At 43.4% G+C, this 22,028-nt stretch overlaps 1 protein-coding gene across 1 annotated transcript in view; it reads right to left on the reverse strand.

Moving 5' to 3' along the window:
• The window catches only part of NWD2 (NACHT and WD repeat domain containing 2), a 76,643-nt gene that overhangs the window by 14,363 nt on the left and 40,252 nt on the right, over window positions 1–22,028 (reverse strand). Inside the window, exon 3 of the mRNA XM_056855100.1 lies at window positions 7,799–7,915. Coding sequence (XP_056711078.1) covers window positions 7,799–7,915 — 117 coding nt within the window. The remainder of the gene's footprint in view (window positions 1–7,798; window positions 7,916–22,028) is intronic.

Consider the following 22,028-nt stretch of genomic DNA (forward strand, 5'->3'; position numbering starts at 1 on the left):
CCAAGTGAGAACTGTTTCCTGACAACTGGGCAGAGCAGCTTTTCAAAACTGGATTCTTTAAATGACTGATATTTACCCTGTGGGAATGGCGGGGTAATCCAAGGTTTTGTAGAAGAGTTTTTTTCCCCCCCCAAAGGTGAATTCAAGCCCAGAATTTCAAAATTAGGTAATTTAATTTCAAAACTTTTGCTTTTCAGTCTTTTCCCAAACATGACCATCTGCTTTAGACAGCTGCCTCCGAGGCAGAAATTCAAAAGGTGAATCCCCATCACTATATCTTTTACCCAGGACACCGGCACCAGCTGAATCGTGGTTTGCCACACGGCTGCCTAAAGTCATAGGGCCCGTGGCCAGGAAACAAAAAGGGTAGCTTCATTCTTCCAGAAAGAAAGTCCCATTGTAATTAATGGCCAAAGCAAGTAATTATTGGGAGGGACTTATCTGCATTTGCTGTGTTTCAAATATGCACTGCTAAGTAAAGTGCCTATTTGTCCTCTAGAAAAGTAAAACTATTGAACTAAAATTATTTGAAATGCCAGGATAGTAAGCTGAAGACAAATGACCTATACTGTTAAAACCAGATTAAGTTTTGGAAAACCTGACATTCTAATATAGGCAGAGCCAAAGACGTTTCTGCATAATGGGGCGCTTTACTACTCCAGGTGGGCGCTGGTGAACACCAAGCATGTACAGACTTCGAGGTAGCATATTAGCCGCTGATTTATGAAGATTTATGAAGAGAATAGCAGTTGCTCTTCACTTTCTGTAACTGATTATTAATTATAGTAAGTAAAGGCAAAAAAAGAGGGTATGAAACAACTAAGGTCCCAAATAAATCCCACTTAAATGCTTCTGTCAGTAAAAACAGAACTCACTGAGGTTTAAATCATCCAATACTTGAGAAGTAAGCCTGTATAACACAAAATTTTTGAGCAACAACCCTAAGTACAGATATTTGGGAACAATTCTACATAATCTCAGCTGTTTACTTCTGAATTCGCATGTACAGGATATGGCCAGAAATGGCTTCAAGCTTGTAAATGAGGATTTCTACAATATATTTCTTTCCCTCCTCAAAGCTTTAAGATAGAACGGCAAGGTAAAAATGTACATATAAAAACAAACTGCCTGTTTTATTTAAGACTATACATAAGGACATCGGAGCAAGAGCTTCAAAGTAATAGCTCCTGATCCCTTACTTTCATCTTTTACATATGGGCACTTAAAAAAAAAGGTGGATGTGATTTTTTTTTAAGCAGGATACAGCCCCTAGATTGAGAGTAAACTCTGTAGGGCAGGGCCATGCCTTTTTCCTATGTTGCTCTGTAAAGTTTCATGAACCTTGATGGTACTACATAGACCAACAACAAATTTGTATCCTGTTTATATGTTACATACACACAAGCAAATTAGTCCTTCAATATATATTTTTTTAAAATCGAGTTAATTTCCCTCCATATCCAGTTAAGTAGCACAAAACAAATAGATAGTGGTAAGAAACATTTATTCTAGCGCTTTGGAATGTTCAAAGCGGTTCACAGACATTATCTTCACATGCCTCGATCCTTAATAGTATCACCCCCACATTGGAGATAGGTTGGGAGAGACTGGCAAATGCGAAAGGACCTCAGGAGTTCGCGGTGTGGTTAAATTTGCACCCGGAATTTCCTGATCGGTAGCTCAGCCTCTCAGCCATAGTAGCTAGCTTAACTGAAATCACTCTATGGGTTGGATCCAACCAGCTTTTCTGCTTGTGAAAAAGGTAGGAAGTAGGGTTGCCAGCTCCAGGTTGGGAAATACCTGGATTTTTTTTGGGGGGGGGAGTGTTTGGGGAGGGGAGGGACTTCAGTGGGGTATACCTTCCAAAGTGGCCATTTTCTACAGGTGAGCTGATCTCTGCTGCCTGGAGATCTGTTGTAATAGCGGGAGATCTCTAGCCACCACCTGGAGGCTGGCAACCCTAGGAGGAGGGCTTGTCAAGAGCGAAGCCATCTTAAAGGAATTTTCTAGCGTAGTTCACATGTTAGCCACCCGCACACCAGGGGTGACTTGTCAAGGACATCTTCTCAGGCTTGTCGATTGGCTCGCAGGATTCAGCTGTGAATCTGGTATGGAAGGGGGAACTCACTCTCACCTGGGAAGGTTCTGTGGATACTGCTCCAAGGCAGGGTCACCCTGGGACGGGGTTCCCTTTTAAAAAAAGACCACACTGGGGATCATGGGTAGGGTTGCCAGGTCCCTCTTACCACCGGTGGGAGGTTTTGGGGGCAGAGCCTGAGCAGGGCGGGGTTTGGGAAGGGGAGCGACTCCAATGCTATAGAGTGCAATTGACCAAGCGGCCATTTTCTCCAGGGGAACTGATCTCTGTCGGCTGGAGATCAGTTGTAATAGCAGGCAATCTCCAGCGAGTACCTGGAGGCTGGCACCCCTAATCATGGGACCAGCCTGGACAGAAGCCATATGGGACAGTAGATGTAGCAAGGAGGGAAACTGGCCAAGATGGAGTGAAAAGCCTGGTTGGATACAGCCCTTTGCCTTTAACAGTAAACTGAAAAGCATAAATTCAGTGGTGCTTTTCCTGGCATAGACAGCATGATGGGAAATGCTTCACTTACTAAACTTCTCCAAGTCCCTATGTCTGCCAGGAAAAAAAAAAGTTGGGAATGTAAACTGTACATATGTAAGCAACTGTACATACATTCTAGGAGTTAAAAAAGAATAAAAATAAAAACCTTTTAGAATTGCCCACAAAATTACCACATTTAGCCATGAGACGGTAATGAGTATAGTAATGTTGAATTTAAACAAATGTTTGTAGTAGCAGAAAAAAACTGTTATACAAAAAGAATGCTGCAAATGATTATACAATCTACATTTATCTCAGCCACCAAGCTATTGATGTATAAAAAGATGGTATATGGGATTTAATTCTTTCTTCTGCCCATTCTCTATTGCTTTTCTGTCTTATTTCTGAAACATTTTCATTGTATATCACCTAGTAAATTAGAAATATAAGAAAAATACTCCTACTACTACTACTGGTAGTACATGTATTTCTTCTTTATTACGGTACGCACAAAACAATGGCCATGAGCCATACTGAACCAATGCTGCCCCTGCCAAAGCCATGACAGATGGTAGAGTCTGGCAATCCTTTGGCATGCCAGAGGTCAAGATACACCGTCCAGTTGCTGGCACCGCTCGAACAAGTTGTGACAGCGAGTAAGTTTCCATGGGCAGGTAGAGTCGGGTTAGAAGACGCAAGAGCACTGCTGGTTGCTGAATAAGTTATTGGACCGTAGGGTCTCCTGAAGGTCTGGTGTTCACCAAGTTTGAAGAAACATTCACTCACAAGTGCTGTTCTAAGGCGAGTGATACCCTTCTAAGTCCAGTGAATTCAATGGGTTTAGAAAGGTATAACTCTTAGAACAGAATTGTCAGGATCTCCAGTGTAAATGATTCCCTCTGTTAATGGCCAAGGCACTAAACAGAGGCTTTAACTAACAGGACGGCATGGCCTATAAGCACTACTTTTCTGACTGCCAGACAGAAGGATAATAAAAAGGTATTTGTAAAGTGTTCTGGCCTTTCAACTGAATTTGTTGTGGTCTCCTTGAAAACTCAGGTGCATATGCCCTAAAAAACAAAGTTTAAGCTTTAATCTTTTGAAATGGCATTTTTATCAAAGTGAGTGATTGCTAGTCGCAGACCTTTCTGTTGCAAGGAAGAATGGAAACCGTGGAGTCTCGTGACAGACGGGTGCATGAGGGAGGATGACCAATTCTGCACGAATCTGATAATAGGATGTCCTATCAACAACCATAAGACTGGCCAAAAGCCAAGAGGAAACAGTTATTCCCTTTGAACACACGAAGCTGCCTTCTACCGAATCAGACCCTTGGTCCCTCAAAGTCAGTATTGTCTACTCAGTCCAGCAGCGGCTCTCCAGGGTCTCACGCAGAGGTCTTTCACATCACCTTCTTGCCTGGTCCCTTTAACTGGAGATGCCGGGGATTGAACCTGGGACCTTCTGCATGCCAAGCAGATGCTCTACCACTAAGCTATGGCAGGCTTGGGTGTGGTATGACTACGACAGCACACCATGTCTTTGGAAACCACACAACAGCTCTAACAGCAACCGATGAGCTGCAACTAACATTTCTTATTTAGAAAAGAATGTGCTTTAAGTTAAGGTTATCAGTGCTGGATACAGTCATAATTGGAAGAGCTAAGTGGCCTGGAACCTTTTTTAAAAATGTGGTATTGAGAACAGCATGCATGGGTTGGCAGCATGTTGGGTTTCTTTTTAAAGAACAAATTGGTCTGGCCTAGCATCAGAACTGGCACTCTTGCTTATTAATAGACCAGCTGGCCTGAGCTCATTTGCGCTCAGAAGCTAAGCAGGTCGGCTACGCTTAGTACTTGGAGGGGAGACCCCCAAGGAAGAGTGGGGTTGCTATGCAGAGGAAGGCAATGGCGAATCGCCTCTGCTCATCTCTTGCCTCAAAAACCCCATGGTCCTGGGGTTGCCATGGGTCTGCAGCAACTTGATGGCACACTATTATTATTATTATTATGCAGAGGAGAGCGACGAGGATGATCAGGGGCCTATAGACCAGATGGCATAATTACAGATTGACTAAAAAGATATTACCACAGCAGGGAGGTTAGGGAGGCCTGCATTTATGTATAGGGAACCGTAGCTGGCCTCCACCGTAGGCCTGGCGGAAGAGCTCTGTTTTACTCTTTAAGGTCTTGCAGGGCCCGGGTCTCACTAGAGAGGCTATTCCACCAGGCAGGGGCCAGGGCAGAAAAAGCTCTAACTTATCACCCACCAGTGAAGGGTTAATTCCCCACCACCACCACCATTCTTCCCTTCAGACTTACAGCTGCTCGTGCTTAATTTTTTTAAACCTACACACACCCCAGAGGAAACAATCCTGTTGACGCCATATGAATCTAGTACAGCCCATCATGCCAACCTTCAATTGCTTTTGCTGCTACAAATAAAGAAAAATCTTTTATTGCTTTCAAATAATTCTCTGGGACAAAGCCTTGGAGAGCCAAGAAGAAAATAACAAACATGCCCTGCCCAGAACGATGTTAACTGCTTATTAGTGTCCTTGGACAGTGAGGATACTGACAATTTCTGATCTCCACGTTCTCTGCGTGATTTTAATGAAAGGAAACAGTTGCCTATATAACCTTGCCCAATAATAGATTTTTTTTCTTAAGGAAAAATATGAAATACCTACAGAAGAGGCTGGTTTTTTTTTCCTTTCAAGTCTGAAGCAACTACCAATGCCATTGTTACCATTTTAATTTTTTTTTTTTAAAAACGGTGCTGTGGTTCAGCACTCACCTCACCTTTCTGAACACTCAACTTTTTTTGAAAGCCTAAATGTGATTGGAAAATTGTTATCAATGAGCTACCATTCAATTCTCATGAATGTGCTGGCATAACCACCAATTAAGGTTCTATATAATACAGCAGCTGCCAGCAAGTGACAAAGACCACTTCTAGATTTTTCTTTCAGATCTAAAAGTACAGGAAACCCAGACACACACAAAACATCCCCATGAAGATGTACACTGAGATAAGAAGCACATACGGCTTTTACCCATTAGGTGACAGACTTACTGATAATATTCTTTAAAGCTCAAAAGCAAAATGATTCTTCTGCCTCGCACAAAAGGAAAGAGGACTTCCTCTTTCTTTTTTCTCATAGTCCTCTTTCTCGCTTGCCTGTCTTTCTCCCACTTCCTCTCCCTTCTCTCAATGCCTCCACCTTCTTTCTCTTTCACCTTTCTCATGCTCACCTCCACCTCTCTCTTGTGCCACCTGATCTCCCTCGTCTCTAGCCCTCCTCTGATGCGCACATTTTGAGGAAGCTTCATTACCACAAGTGCAAGACCAGATGTGAATTCCTGCACCCTCACCCCAGCTTAATAGAGACTCACAAGTACTTCTCCAGATGACCTGTTGCGGCCAGTGGTATGCCCATTGCACTTATTTAAAAAAACTATGTTCAAACTGTGCTCGTGATATTTTCTTTTTAAAATTTAGGAATGGTGTTCTAAAATGGAGTCACAAGACTTACGCAAAAGAAGTATTCCTTGCTATGCAATTAAGGAGTAAAGACTGGGGTTAATTCTTCCACATCTTAATTTGCATTTCTATAAAGTGATTTAGGGCTGAACAAGTGGGGGATTTGGGGGAACAGAATCTCATCCCATTTGTTGGACCTCCTCCCCATGTTTTCTCCCCTTGCCCCCAATTCCTCGTGCCTGTGTGCTCTGGCTCCTCCTTTCTGACCCCTCCAATTCCCCCTGCTGAGTCAACCTTGAGCCGGCCACCTGAAACCGACCTCCGTCAGGATCGAACTCAGGTCATGAGCAGAGCTTTTAACTGCTGCACTGCAGCTTACCACTCTGCACCATGGGGCTCTCTAGGCACCACGGGGCTCTCTAGTATTGGCTGATACTGATCCAACTATAACCCTCGCCGTGGCAAAATTTTTATCTATGGCTTTTCATGATACTTTTTACTAACTGCATACCTTAGATTTGGTGTTTTTGTATTTCTGTATGTTTGGTTGCTTCTGTATGACTAACAGTGCATTCCTAAGGAGAATTACTCCAGTCTAAGCCCATTGAAATGAATGGGCTTAGACTGGAGAAACTCTCCTTAGGAATGCACCCTAAATTTATTGATTTGTTTCACTCACAACCTGTTGGTCAGCAAGCGTATGGAACAGAATTAAAAAAAAATACGATTCGAACGGAGCTTGCGCACTGAGCTTTGTTCAAAGCGTATTCTTTTTTTTATGCACCAAGGTGGCCAAAAGAATGGATCGTGTGCCAGTTAAATCTGAGGTCTGAATGTCACCTGGGCAAAAGGAGGGAAGGGCCACAGCACACAACAAAAAATGAAGCAGAAGGCAGAAACCAGGCGCTCGGACTCGCAGCCGTTGTTATTAAGTCAAATCTTGCTGCAGTTGACTTGGAGGCTTTAGACAGGCCACAATTCTCTCACCCTCAGCATCACAGCACAGGGATAACAATAAGACTGGGATGTTGCAAAGGCAGCTAATGTGTGTGTGTGTGTGTGTGTGTGTGTGTGTGTGTGTGTGTGTAAAGTCAAGTTGCAGCTGACTTATGGCGACCCCAGCAAGGGGCTTTAATGGCAGAAGAAGAAGAGTTGGTTTTTATATGCCAACTTTCTCTACCCCTTAAGGGAGAATCAAATCGGCGTACAGTCACCTTCCCTTCCCCTCCCCACAACAGGCACCCTGTGAGGTAGGTGGGGCTGAGAGAGCTCTAAGAGAGCTGTGACTAGCCCAGGGTCACCCAGCTGGCTTCATACGTAAACCAACCCGGCTCACCAGATTAGCCTCCGCCGCTCATGTGGAGGAGTGGGGAATCAAACCCAGTTCTCCAGATTAGAGTCCACTGCTCCAAACCACTGCCCTTAACCACTACACTACACTGGCAGGGGGGAAGCAGAAGTGGTATGATATTGCCTTCCCATACAGAGTCTTCCTTGGTGGTCTCCCTTCCAAATACTGACCCTGCTTCTGAGATCGGGCTATACCATGCCACCTTCCTTCTCAAGGCAGCAAATACTTTATATAAAATGCTAAGCAGTGTCTTGCAAGAAGTAGCACCACAGCAGTAAAATATGCGAACTCTTAAAGGGCTTTCTAAAAAAAGTAAAAAAAGGTACGTCCAGGAGAAAAGACCCATAACTGCACTGCAGATTCTAGTTAATTAGGAAAAACATTATTTTTATACCCACAACAAAACATGGACCTGCAGATGTTTTCAAGCAATCTTCTAAGAGCTTCATGCGTGTTTTCTGGAGCTCTGGGCTGTCCCATTCTTCTGGTTCCACTCCCCAATACAGGTCGATCACCTGGAAATCCAACATACAGCACTGTTGTTAATGTGTCTTATAATTTAGCACTATAATATGCAACAATGAAAGAGTCAGTTAACAGATCTGTTCTGCAGACATACGCAATACCGAGACCTCTTACGGACTACTAGTAATTCTGTAGTATTATACCTATGAGACCTCAGAGACTTCAAGGGGCCTCTTCATAGATTATAGATTTTGAATATAGTTAAGAACATAACAAGGGCCATGCTGGATCAGATCAAGGTCCATCAAGTCCAGCAGTCTGTTGACACATTGGCCAACCAGGGGCCTCTAGGATGCCCACAAACAAGATGACTGCAGCAGCATTATCCTGCCTCTGTTCCAAAGCACCTAATATAACAGGCATGCTCCTCTGATCCTGGAGAGAATAGGTATGCATCAGGACTAGTATCCATTTTGACTAGTAGCCCTGAATACCCCTCTCCTCCATGAACAAGCCCACTCCCCTCTGAAAGCCTTCCAAGTTGGCAGCCATCACCACATCCTGGGGCAGGGAGTTCCTCAGTTTAACTAAGTGTTGTGTGAAGAAATACTTCTTTTTATCTGTTTTGAATCTCTCACCCTCCAGCTTCAGCAGATGACCCTGCGTTCTAGTATTATGAGAGGAAGAAAAGGTTCTCCCAGTCCACTTTCTCCATATCATGTCTCCCCTTAACCGCCTTTTTTCCAAGCTAAACAGCCCTAAGTGTTTTAACTGCTTCTCAAAGGGCAGTTGGTTTAGTCCCTGATCATTTTGGTTGCTCTTTTCTGCACCTTCTCAAGCTCTGAAATATCCTTTTTTAGGCGTGGTGACCAGAACTGTGCACAGTATTCCAAGTGTGGTCTCACCATAGATTTGTGCAAGGGCAGTATGATAGCAGTTCTGTGCTACACCAAAAACAGAAAGCATTAATGTGATGGAAATGCATCTGAAAATATGTTTTTTTTCATATTACATAGTGATGAAATACCATATTGGATGATATGGAAAGCCTGGATTGGCTCCCGTTTCCTTTCACATATTCTCTGAGTGTGGTGTAGTGGTTAGAGGGGGAGACCCAGGTTCAAATCCCCACTCTGGCATGGAAGCTTGATGGCCTTGGCCAATCACATACTTGCAGCCTTACCTACTTCACAGGGTTGTTGTGAGGATAAAATGGAGGAGACAAGAAGAATGATGTAAGCTTTTTTAGATCCCTCTTGGGGGAAAGGTGGGGTACATATGTAGTAAATAAATAAGTGCATCTATGTTTGCTACTGAATTGTTGGTAGCATGGCTTTATTTTCATGTCAGATATAGTAGCCTTTATCGTATGCGACCAAAGGCAGTTACAATCAGTCACACAGGCATAAATAGAGCAGAAAACATGAATCACAGATAAAATTCTTAAAACAACCAAACCTAAACGTGCTTATCAAATTAAAAAAATTATCTTACTGGTACAACTTTGGCTCATATTTTCGTGGCTACCAAGGCAAACAGTGACACTCTACATGAGATGAAGGGGCCAGTATCCAAGAGAAGAAAAATCAGCTTCTCTGTTTCTGAGGAAAAACTTAAACCCTTCAGACACACTGCAAGACAGTTGATTCTAGGCTCTGTGTAAATCATGTCAGTTGTATATCTGACATATGTCTTGCTTTGGGTGTGTACATGAGGGTGTTGGATATGCTTAACAGATACAGACTATAGGAGGTGGTGGCAGCTGGAGGCAAGAGAATTATGGGAAAGATAAAGGATTCCCTTACTGCAAATCCTGGAGAGCCAAATCTATTCCCCTAAGCACAGCTGTAAGTACTATCTTTACATCTTCAATTTATAAACATGAGGACTACAATCTTTCTAAATCTGTTAGTAAGCTAACAATTCCCCAATATTCTAACTTCCCATATGGGAGACAGTTGTTCTCTACAACATTTTCTATTTGTAGTCATGGTATTAGCCCTGACCTGGATGGCCCAGGCTAGCCTGATCTCGTCAGATCTCAGAAGCTAAGCAGGGATGGCTCTGGTTAGCATTTGGATGGGAGACCACCAAGGAATACCAGGGTTGCTGTGCAGAGGAAGGCACTGGCAAACCACCTCTGTTAGTCTCTTGCCATGAAAGGGGTCGCCATAAGTTGGCTGCGGCTTGAAGGCACTTTACACACACACACAGTCATGGTATAGGGATGTGGAATGGTATGATATAGGCCGATCTTGTCAGATCTCAGAAGCTAAGGAGGGTTGCTACTTGGATGGGAGACCACCAAGGAAGACTCTGCAGAGGCAAGCAATGGCAAACCACCTCTGCTTAATCACTTGCCTTGAAAACCCTATGGGATTGCCATAAATCGGCTACAACTTGACAGCACTTTACACACACTCAGTTATGATATCAATTGGAAGAGTTGCAATGTCTAGCATGAAAAGGAATTGAGAAGAAGAGCCACAGGGGGAAAGTGTTCGGCTAGTTAGGGCTGTAAGGCTAGAGACCTTTCCACCCCTTTCACACCTCTTGTCAGTCCTTATTCTTAGGTAAAATTTCCTGCTTCTTCTCGGAAGTCATTCTACCCTCTCTCTCCCTTTTTTGCTAGTTAGACAGCTCCCTCCTGCACTGTGTTTAGGTCTGCAAAGCATTGAAATCTACACTTCTGTTTCTTTGGTGGGTTATGGGGTTGAGCCTCGAGTGGGTTGAGAAAGTGGAATCATGGATTTGGAGTGCGCTGGAGCGCACCACGTTTTGAGGACAAAGCCCAGCCCAAAACGTCTAGATGAGTACAGTGCATAGGTTTTAAAAATGGCAGAGGGAGAAAAGATCCAGCCCAGACTAGCAACCGAACTAACAGGGCCGAACTACATATTATGTTTTCACAGATCTTCCCTGGGTAGGGTTGCCAACCTCCAGGTACTAGCAGACTCAGATCTCCTGCTATTACAACTGATCTCCAGCCGATAGAGATCAGTTCCCCTGGAGAAAATGGCTGCTTTGGCAATTGGACTCTATGGCATTGAAGTCCCTCCCCTCTCCAAACCCTGCCCTTTTCAGGCTCCGCCCCAAAAACCTCCCACAGGTGGCGAAGAGGGACCTGGCAACCCTATCCCTGGGTCTGCACAATCAAATATGTATTGCAAATCCTGCGTTTAGAATTTAATCCCAGGCACACATGGGACAGCTGTGGATTAGGATCACGTGTATGAAAAGAGAAGCTTCAACCTCCTGCCCCATGCTGGTTTTCCTGGTCTTCAACAGCCCTGTGGACGCTATTTGCCCCACTGGAGAAACCAGCACAGTACTCACAGCATACCTTTGATAGCAAGGGCCCGGAGGACAACAAAGAAAAGTCACAACCATTCCCCCCCCACCCCCGGTCAATCAGCAACCCCAGCTATCTTCTCCACAGTAGACAAGCCATACGATCAGATAGTCCTCATAAAGACAGTCGTGTTTGCTACTTAATATTTTGTTGCTTTGGCAGTAAAAAATCGCAATGAATATAAAATGGCAGATGGCCTGCTCCTCAGAGTTCCCTTTGAGCCTATGGATCCAATTTGAATAATGTTAATAAGATGCAAGTCAGTGCATGGGGGGCGGCGGGGGGGAAGCTGCTACATTTATTTAAAGAGACTAAGTGATACAGTGTGGTTTCGCTTCATATTTTAACTCAGACGGGAATAACGTGCATTATTGCAAGACGGTATTTAAAGAAACAACATCTAAGGAAGCAATTTTGGCTGATGTATTTAGTATAATAATGGCAAATCGCTTGCTTTCCTCAGTACCTGCCAATATTCAGAGACAATATAGGTCTCCCATCTTGAGACCAACAAAAAGTCCTCATCGGTAACAGTGATGTAACGGGCAAAGCGTTTACAAGTGCATTCCAGCAGCAAAGTAACCATAGTACAGCTTGTATACCAGGGTCCAAGCTTTTGATGTAACGTCTCATAAGGGTGTGCAGATTCTTAGAATAAACAGAGCAATGGTTTACAGTTAAGGATTGATTAAGGATATAAAAGAATAACAGCAAAGGGAATTAGTAAACTGAATACAGAGTTTACAAAGCACGCGCACACACCCAAAACACTAAAAGAAAAATGTTCTACAGATCCTAAATTCTACTAAGTCCTAACCTAAACACACGTTATTAATGTAAAAGAAGGGGGAGGCATGAAGAGAACAGGTAAGAAAAGCATACAAGCCTGATCCAATGAGATTTCCAACAGTAAAGAAGGGTTGGGGGGAAGCCAGATAGGTGAAACAGGGGATGGAAGAGCATAGTGCAATCTTTACAGAGCTGCCTATGTTAGGATGGCAGAGCTGATGGAAACACACACACACCAAGACACTCCATCAACCAGGAGTTTGGAGCCAGCAGTGGGAGCCCACTGCAGAGTTGGGGACCCAACAGCTGGAACAAAACTGAGATTCTTGGGGCTAACTTGATACCCCCAGAAGTGTTAAGATAGAAGGAGAAACAAGATGCCCCTCGAAGCAGATTGGGTTGGAGCGAAAGGGTGAAACGATTCAAACCTAATTGGTTGATCAGTAAGATGGGGAAGTGGGGGGTATTGGTTACTCCTTAGACCAAGTGTATGGTCCTCCTGGAACAACAAGCTTGGTTATATGGTTCCCATTTGTTTGGGTTTAATTCCGGAGGAGACACAGTAAGGGAAATATATCAAACTGGGATTGATGGGTTGATGTACCTGAACTTAACCGATAAGGCAGATACTGTTATTGTCTAGTGGAAGGCTGAATGTAATTATCTGAGGCAACAGTACAGTTTATTAAAACGGTCCATGACCAGTAAAATATCCAATACATATACAAAGTAGAAGATGCTCCAAAAGAAGCGGCGCAAGTATCATATAATACATTCTGTACATTCAGTATATCCTTAAGCAAGTTTAACCAATTTAAAAACCAACAATAGTGCTATACACAGGAATAAAAAGGAAGCTGAATGAAATCTTTTTACATAAAATCTAAACTGTTTGTAATGACTTTCGTTTAATAATTGCAATATATAAATATTTAGCCACTATACGCAATATCCATATTTTCTTATCTTCCAAGAGAAATTTCATAGCTGTATTTTCTGATTGTTGCAAGGAGGTTGTAGATGGATTGAGATGCCTTAATAGGGGTTCTATTAGCCCTTTTCTTTCCCCAGTATATAATGGGCAATGAAATAAAACACGGCTGACCGTCTCTATCATGTCTTCCGAGCAGGGGCAAATTCTCATAGACAAAGGGGTTCGTTTGTATCTACCAGAGAGAACCGCAGAAGGAAAAGCATCAAATCTTGCCCTCGAGAAAGCCCATCTGTGGTTGGGGTTTGAAATATTGGCTAAGTATGATGCTACAGCTAAGCTGGTACTGGGATTTAAATGTTGATAGAAAGGGGGTAGGGTGGTATACTCCGTTTGTAGTTCAATGTCGATAAGACGCTGATGTATCATGTTTTTTGCTTTGTTTAAACCCCCTTCTAAGAGTTGTTCCGGATCTAGCCCTATGGATCTTATCTTGTCTATGGCTCTAATTGACCATTTCGGGTAGGGATCAGCAGCTAGCATAAAAGGAATTAAACCCGAAGGGTTTAAGTGAATTCTTCGCCAATAAAAAAGGGTATGGCGCCATAGTTCGGTTGTTACCGTATATAAACCAGTCTCCTGTCTAAATTATCTGAGGCTGTTATTACCTTAAGGGGGGGGGGGGTTGAGCTCACATTTGTCTTTTCCCAGACACGGACTTACACTGCATCGTTTCCCTTCCTTCAGCTCCCAGATTAAAGGCAGATACCCTAAAGTACTATTCCCCACTTTGGTAGAGGCCAACTTTAGGAAAGAAAATAAACAGGATGCATAACTTCTGGGGCATCAGCGAAGGGATCTCAACTATGTACTAACAGCTGACGCAGGACTCCTGTTCATGGGGTAATAATGCTTCTCAGCTCTTGCCAGATTTCTCCCACAGCAATGGCAATACACTAGGGCCGTGTTGGCGAACCTATGGCACGAGTGCCACTTCCGGCACTCGTAGCCCTCTCTGCCGGCACGCGCAGTTCCTCCAAGCCGCTGGCCTTTCCGGCTCTGCCCCGCCCCGGGTGATCTCCAACCAATAGAGATCAGTTCCCCTGGAAAAAATTGCCACTTTGGCAATTGGACTCTATGGCACTGAAGTCCTTTCCCAAACCCCGCCCTCCTCAGGCACCACCCCAAAAACCTCCCACTCATGGCGAAGAGGAACTTGGCAACCCTAGCCTTTCCCTCTGGGCCCCCTCTGGGGGTGGTATTCAGGTTAAATTGCCGCATTGGCACTCGGCGATAAATATGTGGGTTTTCGGTTGCAGTTTGGGCACTCGGTCTCTAAAAGGTTCGCCATCACTGCACTAGGGCCTTGACACAAAATCATCAGGTTTGAGCAATTTTTGAAAAAAAGACGAGAGTCCGAAAAAACAACAATGGGACTGGGTTCTTTTTTTTTGTAGACACAGTCTATGTGCACACCAAATCAGGCATGAAGTTATTGCAACTCTATGGCCAAAAATGTTGAATTGCAATGACGTGATTACGTTCGGCACATGGAAACCAGACACAGGATTGCAGCAGGTCAGCATGTGCTGCGAACAGGCTTTCCTCTTGGAAGCTTCCTTTCTTTTCACAGGTCATTTACTTGCTTTTGAGATTTGGCGGCACCAAGTGTGAATTCTGATGTGAAATAAATGGTAGTTTGGAGAAGTTACTGTTAATTGCCGACATTAAATTCACAGTGCATTCCTGAAAGGGGGGGGGGCAAACTGGGGCGGTAGGGACGGACCAGCTGAGAAGCTTCCTCAGAGGCTTCCCAGCCACCGCAGAGGGGGAAAAAGCCTTGTTTCCAAAATAAAACCAGGGGAAAAAGCCTTTTTTCCTCCATAGGGGAAGCGGGCCTGCATCCTGTAAAAAGGTGACGCAGAACCGCCGCCATCCCGGGAGGCATTCCTGGGCCGAAAGGGGATTGGAAGTTGTCTAACGGTAGCTCTGCTCCCAGAACACTCTGGGAACGCCTCCTGGGATGCCGGGATGTGGAGTTGTGCTGGGAGAACCATATTTCAACAAAAGTAAAAAAATTACCTAGAACGTCCAGCACCATCTTATTTAATTTCAGAAGAGGGAATTGCACAAGAATGAAGTAACAGTTAAAAACTTGCGGAAGGGGAAAGTCAGAAGGGTCATATCACTTTAAGAAGGATGTACACTGGGGGAAAGAATCCTAATTTATACACTGATGGGGCCTGAACAGTCTATGCTTAAGAAGGAAATAGATCTTGACGTCACGGTGGACAGTTCAATGAAAACTTAGGCTTGAAAATTCAGCGGGCTTAGAAAGGTGTAACCTTGGGGTTGTACAGAGAGACCTCAAAACTGTGGTCTGTTAGTGAAATAAGCAGTAACACACTTTATTCGGAGTTGGAGGCTAATTGAAATAGGGTTTGTTGGCTTGTGCCGTAACAGTCTCACTATTGCCTCTATTAACAGGTACTGCAAGCTTTAGCACTATTTTTGAAGAATGCTGATTATATGGAAAGTCCACCTAATAAAGGCATCCTTTTGTTTACTATGAAGCTTATGGTTTCTAATTTTAACCACTATTTTTTCCTATTTTTCCCAACTGGCACTAATTAAGATATACTTAGCTAACTTCAGATATAGCAGCTTCCTACTCCATCTCTGAGACTGGGTAGACTTGTGATTATTGTCTGTATCACATGGAAGCTTTTACGCTTTTAAGTTTTGCACATATATCAAACTTTATAACCATAGCAAGGCACTATGCATTTTACACTCATACAGTAGTAAAATAAGCTTAATCTGTTAAGAAAATAAGTATTGCATATATGCCTATTTCCTGCCAAAGTCTGTTTTTAACCCTCCCTCCCCCATTTAAAATAAGTTTCTTCCCCTATGTTCAAAATATCCAGAAAGTTTACACCTCTCATCTATAGACTACTGGTTTTTATCTTACTAATATGAGAAGGCTCAGAGTTTATTTTACCTATTTTGATATACATCTTTCATCAGATGACTAAAACAAAACATTGTTCACCACTTACTGGTAAAGGTAAAGGTCCCCTGTGCAAGCACCGGGTCATTCCTGACCCATGGGGTGATGTCACATCCCGACATTTTCTAGGCAGACTTTGTTTATGGGGTGGTTTGCCAGTGCCTTCCCCAGTCATCTTCCCTTTACCCCCAGCAAGCTGGGTCCTCATTTTACCGACCTCAGAAGGATGGAAGGCTGAGTCAACCTTGAGCCGGCTACCTGAAACCAACTTCAGTCGGGATCGAACTCAGGTCGTGAGCAGAGCTTTGGACTGCAATACTACAGCTTAACACTCTGCGCCACGGGGCTCCTTCACCATTTACTAGGACTTAAAAAAAACCTTTTAAATATATATATAACAATAACTTCTTAATAATATGTTAAAAACTATATTTCATAATTATAATCTGAATACAGCCAGGAAACAAAGTGTTAAACAATCAGATACTGAGGGTGTTTGGAAAGGAAAAGATATGTTTTGAGAATAAGAAAGGCTTATCTGCTGGAAGGTGAGGAGTGAATAAGATCCTCAAGCTATATTCTAGGAAGAGGCCAACATTTTATGGTGAGGGATGAGCTGGGATGCAGCAGAATCCTCAGGCCGAATTTCAGCCCTTGGTCCAGGCTGTCAATTGCCATGATAAATTATTCCTGGCCCTCTCAACCCTTTGCAATCAGCTCTCAGTAGTACAGGAGAAACAAATCCAGTTCACCAGATTAGAGACCGCCGCTCATGTGGAGCAGTGGGGAATCAAACCCGGTTCTTGGTCTTATCCAGCATGACCTTTGTTATGTTCTTATGTATGTTCTCCAGATTAGAGTCTGCAGCTCATGTGCAGGAGTGGGGAATCAAACCCGGTTCTCCAGATTAGAGTCCGCTGCTATGTGGAGGGGTGGGGGAATCAAACCTGGCTCTCCAGATTAGAGTTCACCGCTCTTAACCCCTACACCATGCTGGCTCTTCTTGTACCCCTCCTGTGGTTAAAATCAGCATCATATTTTAAAGGAATAGTTCCCTGAGTACACCCAACAATAAGTCTATAAGGAAGCTTACAAAGGAATCCGATTCTGAAGTAAATTGATTGAGTAATGTTGCTATACACCTGGCAATAACGCTACACAATGAAGTAAACGCCAACTTCAAGGACCTTCATAGATCACGTAATAATGGCACTATTACCCATGAAAACAGATAACTGATACAATGCAAGTACTTCTCAAGGATTATTACACATTTATCTTGGGCTCAACATTTTCCTCAAAGAAGTGGGCGAATGTAGAGTCCCCAAAGGAAAAGCTATGTAGGATGTTATCATTTTTACTAATAATGCATTGCAAGCTGTTTGCAGAGAGCACACACCACTATAAGAAATAAAAACATCCTTATGACTTTTGCCATAGCTGTGCCCCTTCCTGATTGCCTGGAAAGCACACAATTGTGGTAATATTGATAACACAAATAGAGTGTGCAACACAAAGTAACTTTTTTAAAATTAAATTTTTATTTTCCAAACAACATAAAACAACACATACAACATACAAACCTTATATATAATCCTTGTTCGATACTTGCAACAAGATCTCCATCAATTACTATCTGGAACGGGTCTAAGCCATTCTGTACCTTCTTACATCAATCTAAAAAACTCATCCTTAAATCTTAAGAGAAAATAAGTCTATAACAAAATGGCTATCTAAATATGTGCTGACACCTTCATCCAAACTATTTGAATTACGTCACTTAACTGTTGATATATAGTGCTAATACTTTATAGAAAACCTCTCATTTGTCATCATTAAAAAATAAGTAACACCACATATTTATTATTTTTAAATCTAGTAATATAAACTTTTTACCTATCAGAATAAAGTAACATAAACCTATACTTTCCTGTAAGGCATAAATATAAACGTCTAAGTATTTATATATGTATAAATGCAGAAGGTCCCAGGTTCAATTCCCGCCATCTCCAGTTAAAGGGACCAGGCAAGTAGGTGAAGTGAAAGACCTCTACCTGAGACCGCTGCCGGTCAGAGTAGACAATACTGACTTTGATGGACCAAGGGTCTGATTCATATAAGGCAGCTTCATCTGTTCATGTATATCTAGTATATTAGCCTAGACTACAATAGGTTTATTTTCTTTAATCAATACGTTTAGTTGCTTTTGTTTTGCTATCCAATACTGAGAAAATATAGATGCCTCCCCATCCCCCAGACAGACCTCTATGGCCATGCAAGCAAATCTGATCCATGCCACCAGTCAGAAGACAAACAGAAGTTTTTCTCCCTCTCCCATTATACTAGAACACAGGGTCATCTGCTAAAGCTGGAGGGTGAGAGATTCAAAACAGATAAAAGGAAGTATTTTTTCACACAACGCATAGTTAAATTGTGGAACTCCCTGCCCCAGGATGTGGTGATGGCTGCCAACTTGGAGGGCTTTAAGAGGGGAGTGGACATGTTCATGGAGGAAAGGGGTATTCATAGATATTAGTTGGAATGGATGCTGGACATGCTGCATACCTGGTATCAGAGGAGCATGCCTATTATTCTGGGTGCAGTGGAACACGGGCAGGATGGTGCTGCTGCAGTCGTATTGTTTGTGGCTTCCTAGAGGCACCTGGTTGGCCACTGTGAGCAGACTGCTGGACTTGATGGGCCTTGGTCTGATCCAGCAGGGCCTTTCTTATATTCTTATATGTTCTTCCCTCCTTCCATGTGGTGGTGAAGCCACCCTGACATTTCTGCACACACGGGGGTGGGGGGGAACTGGTCTTGGCCGGGGAGAGCGGGTTATACATTGAACAAATAAATAAATACATAAATTTCCATGGCAGACTTTTGAGTCCCCCCCCAGCTATTCATGGAGGTCCCCTGCCTCCAGGAGCAACATTTCATGGGGGGCTTCAGTGGAAGAGGGGAGGCAGAGAAGTCCTTCAGCCCACAGAATTTTCTGTGTGAGATCCAACCCGATATGTGTTTAAATGCTTGTTAAAACCCACCATTTTCTTCTGGCATTCTCAAATTAATCTCTCTTCCCTGTCTTTTTACTCCATATTCCCCTCTATTCCCTTAACTAGACTGTGAACTGGAAGGCAGGGCTTGTGTCTTTATTTGCCTTCTTGTACTGTGCCTTAGGTCATTTATGCCTGGATAGTTTCATCCACCTTCACCCCCAGTCTGTCTCGGTAGTTCCTTGGAATTATGCATGAGTTTTCCATCCATTAAAGATGACTTCACTGCCTCACAAATCCTGGGACTTCCGGGTCCTCTGTTAACCCGATTCTTCCATCTCCCCTGAGCTCAGCCCAGGTGACATCCCCATGCATAAGGCAAAGCGCAGGACAGGGAAGCTTGCTTTCTCTCACAGCCAATTACAAAGCAGGGTGTAAAGAGGCGGGGATTCAAATGCTTTCTGCTTCCTGGGAGCTCTTTCTGTGCAGAAGAAAGGCTTTTAAAAATTAGGCTTGGATTTCTCCCCACCCCCCTACTTCCAGATTGCTCTGTTTTTTGTTCTTAAAATGCTTTTTTATGCTGCCATTGTGTTTTGGAGGGGGGAGGGCTTTTCTCTCACAGTAAGCACTACAAAGTAAGCTAATTACAAAGCAGCATTTAACGAGGCGGGGACTTGATTTGAGCTTGGAGGCTGCTGGTGCCTAGATTCCCAGCAAAAATGTGTGGGTCTAGCAAGCAACGAACCTCAGGTAAAATTCCCATGCATAAATGACCTTAGTTATGGTAGATAGTTCAGAAATAACAACAAGGGGGGGAAAAAACAAAGCAAATGCTAACCTCAGCAAAAGCACAATGCTATTTCACTTCTCCGTTGCAAAATTCTGCATTTCCTTTCCTACTTGTACCAAACAAACTGAAGTTATTCATGCAGTAACATGAAAGAAAGATTTGACTGGTCATATCCGTGACCCACTTTCTACGTAGTTTCAGTAGCATAGTGGATAGCAGTAGTATGTGTTTTGCCAACTGCCCTGAGGAGACCTCCCTGAATATTCAGGCTTATGTCAACAATTAATCTTTGGTTAAAATCATGTTGATTGCTCTCCTTTTTTATTTTTGGATCCAGAGAAATCCTCTGAGACTGCATCTAAGCAACAATTCCCCCCTGTATTTTAGATCTCACAGGAGCCTAGACCCTGTACTTAATACGCTTGACAAAATGAATCCCTCGTTCACTTTTCAGGGTATGTAAATGTCTCATTTGACACTGAGGGTTCTTCTTCATTGCAAAGTGCCCTACTGAGGGGGGCAATTCATACTGGGAAGAGGACGAGATGAAAGCGTGTTTAACCCTATCTTACCATTTGTTTTTCCCTGATCTCCCCCACCCCTTCCCGGTTATTTTTACCTCACCAGTGTGTCTGGGTTCAGGCTTGCCTGAGCTACGGATGTTACCGGTAGAAAACTAACCGGCAAGGGAAGATTTAAATGCTCACCTCCCTCATCTCCTAAGGAGGTCTTGCTTGTGGCTGTCACAGATCCCCCCTGTTCTTGCCCCCCCACCCCACTCTCACCTCTTCCTCTCTATCGGGGTCTCAGCTCAGTGAGCCAGGTTGGTCAAGCACAAAGGGGTCTGTTTTAAAAATCTTTAAAAATTCCCTCAGTATACTCTCAAGCAGGTGTGCCCCCGCAAGGGGAGGAACTCAGGGACTGGTACCTATTCTGACTCCCCTCCTCCTTCTGACCATCTGTGGCTGGCCCGTGAAGCAGTGAAGCATGTGTTATATGCGCCAGTGGGGAGGAAAAGGATTTATCCTCACATTGGTCGTTTATGCATGGGTACTTTCACTTGCGTTCGCCCCCCCTCCCCCGCCCATCTTGGTTGTTCCTTCGAGTTATGCATGAGTTTTCCCTCCATTAGAGATGAACTCGCGGCCAGCCCTCACAAATCCTGGGACTTCCCGTTCCTCTGTTAACCTGATTCTTCCCTCTCCCCTGAGCTCAGCCCAGGTGAAATCCCCATGCATAAGGCAAAGTGCAGGACACGCAAGCTTAGTTTCGCTCACAGCCAATTACAAAGCAGCATGTCCAGAGGCGGGGATTAAAATACTTCCTGCTTTCTCTGAGCTCTTTTTAAGCAGAAGAAGGGCTTTTTAAAACTGAGGCTTGGATTTCTCTCCACCCCCTCTTTTCAGATTGCTCCGTTTTTTGTTTTATGTTCTTAAAATGCTTTTTTATGTGGCAGTTGGGTTTGGTGGGGGAGGGAACTTTTCTCTCACTACAGCCAGTTACGAAGCAGCATTTCAAGGGGCGAGGACTCAAATACTTCTTGATGTGAGATTGGAGACTCAAAAGGGCAAACTCTCGGAAAGTTTCTGTTTGGATAGAGGGGTGAAACAGGGCTGCCTTTGGCACCCTTGCTTTTTAACCTATATTTGAATGATCTTTCCACCAATCTCTCCACAGCAGAATTCCACCCCCCTCATCTAGCTTCAAAAGCCCTAACTTTACTTCTATATGTGGACAATGCTATTCTTTTGTCTTGCACCCAGGGGCCCCTGAAAAGACTACTACACCGGTTCTCAAAATACTGCAAAAACAGAAGAACTCAGGATCAACTACTCAAAATCCAAAGTTATGGTATTTTCAAAGGCCAAGAAATTCACTCCTACAACCTGGAGAATTGATGATACTCAACTGGAACAAGTTACTAGTTTTCCATATCTGTGTGTGATTTTTAATTCTAACCTTAGTCAGAAACCTCATTTTAAATTTATAACAAGGAAAATCAACCTTCGGTGGCAGCAATTCTTTTATAAATGGGGTAAATATATCCCAGGGGGGCTGCAAGTGTTTAATATGAAAATCACTCCACAACTTTTATATGGTGTCTCAGTTTGGATCCTTGAGGTCAATTAAAGTATTGATCTTCCACTATGTCAATTCTTACGGGATATTACAGGGGCTCAAGATGTGTAGCTGGAGTAAGCATAAGGTTAGAACTAGGCCAGGGCTCCATCAAGGCCAAAGCATGGCTACAAGCCTTTAAACATCGCCTTAAGATTATATTTTCAACTGAGA

The sequence above is a fragment of the Euleptes europaea genome, chromosome 9 (genome assembly GCF_029931775.1).
Source record: "Euleptes europaea isolate rEulEur1 chromosome 9, rEulEur1.hap1, whole genome shotgun sequence".
Classification (NCBI taxonomy): Eukaryota; Metazoa; Chordata; class Lepidosauria; order Squamata; family Sphaerodactylidae; genus Euleptes; species Euleptes europaea.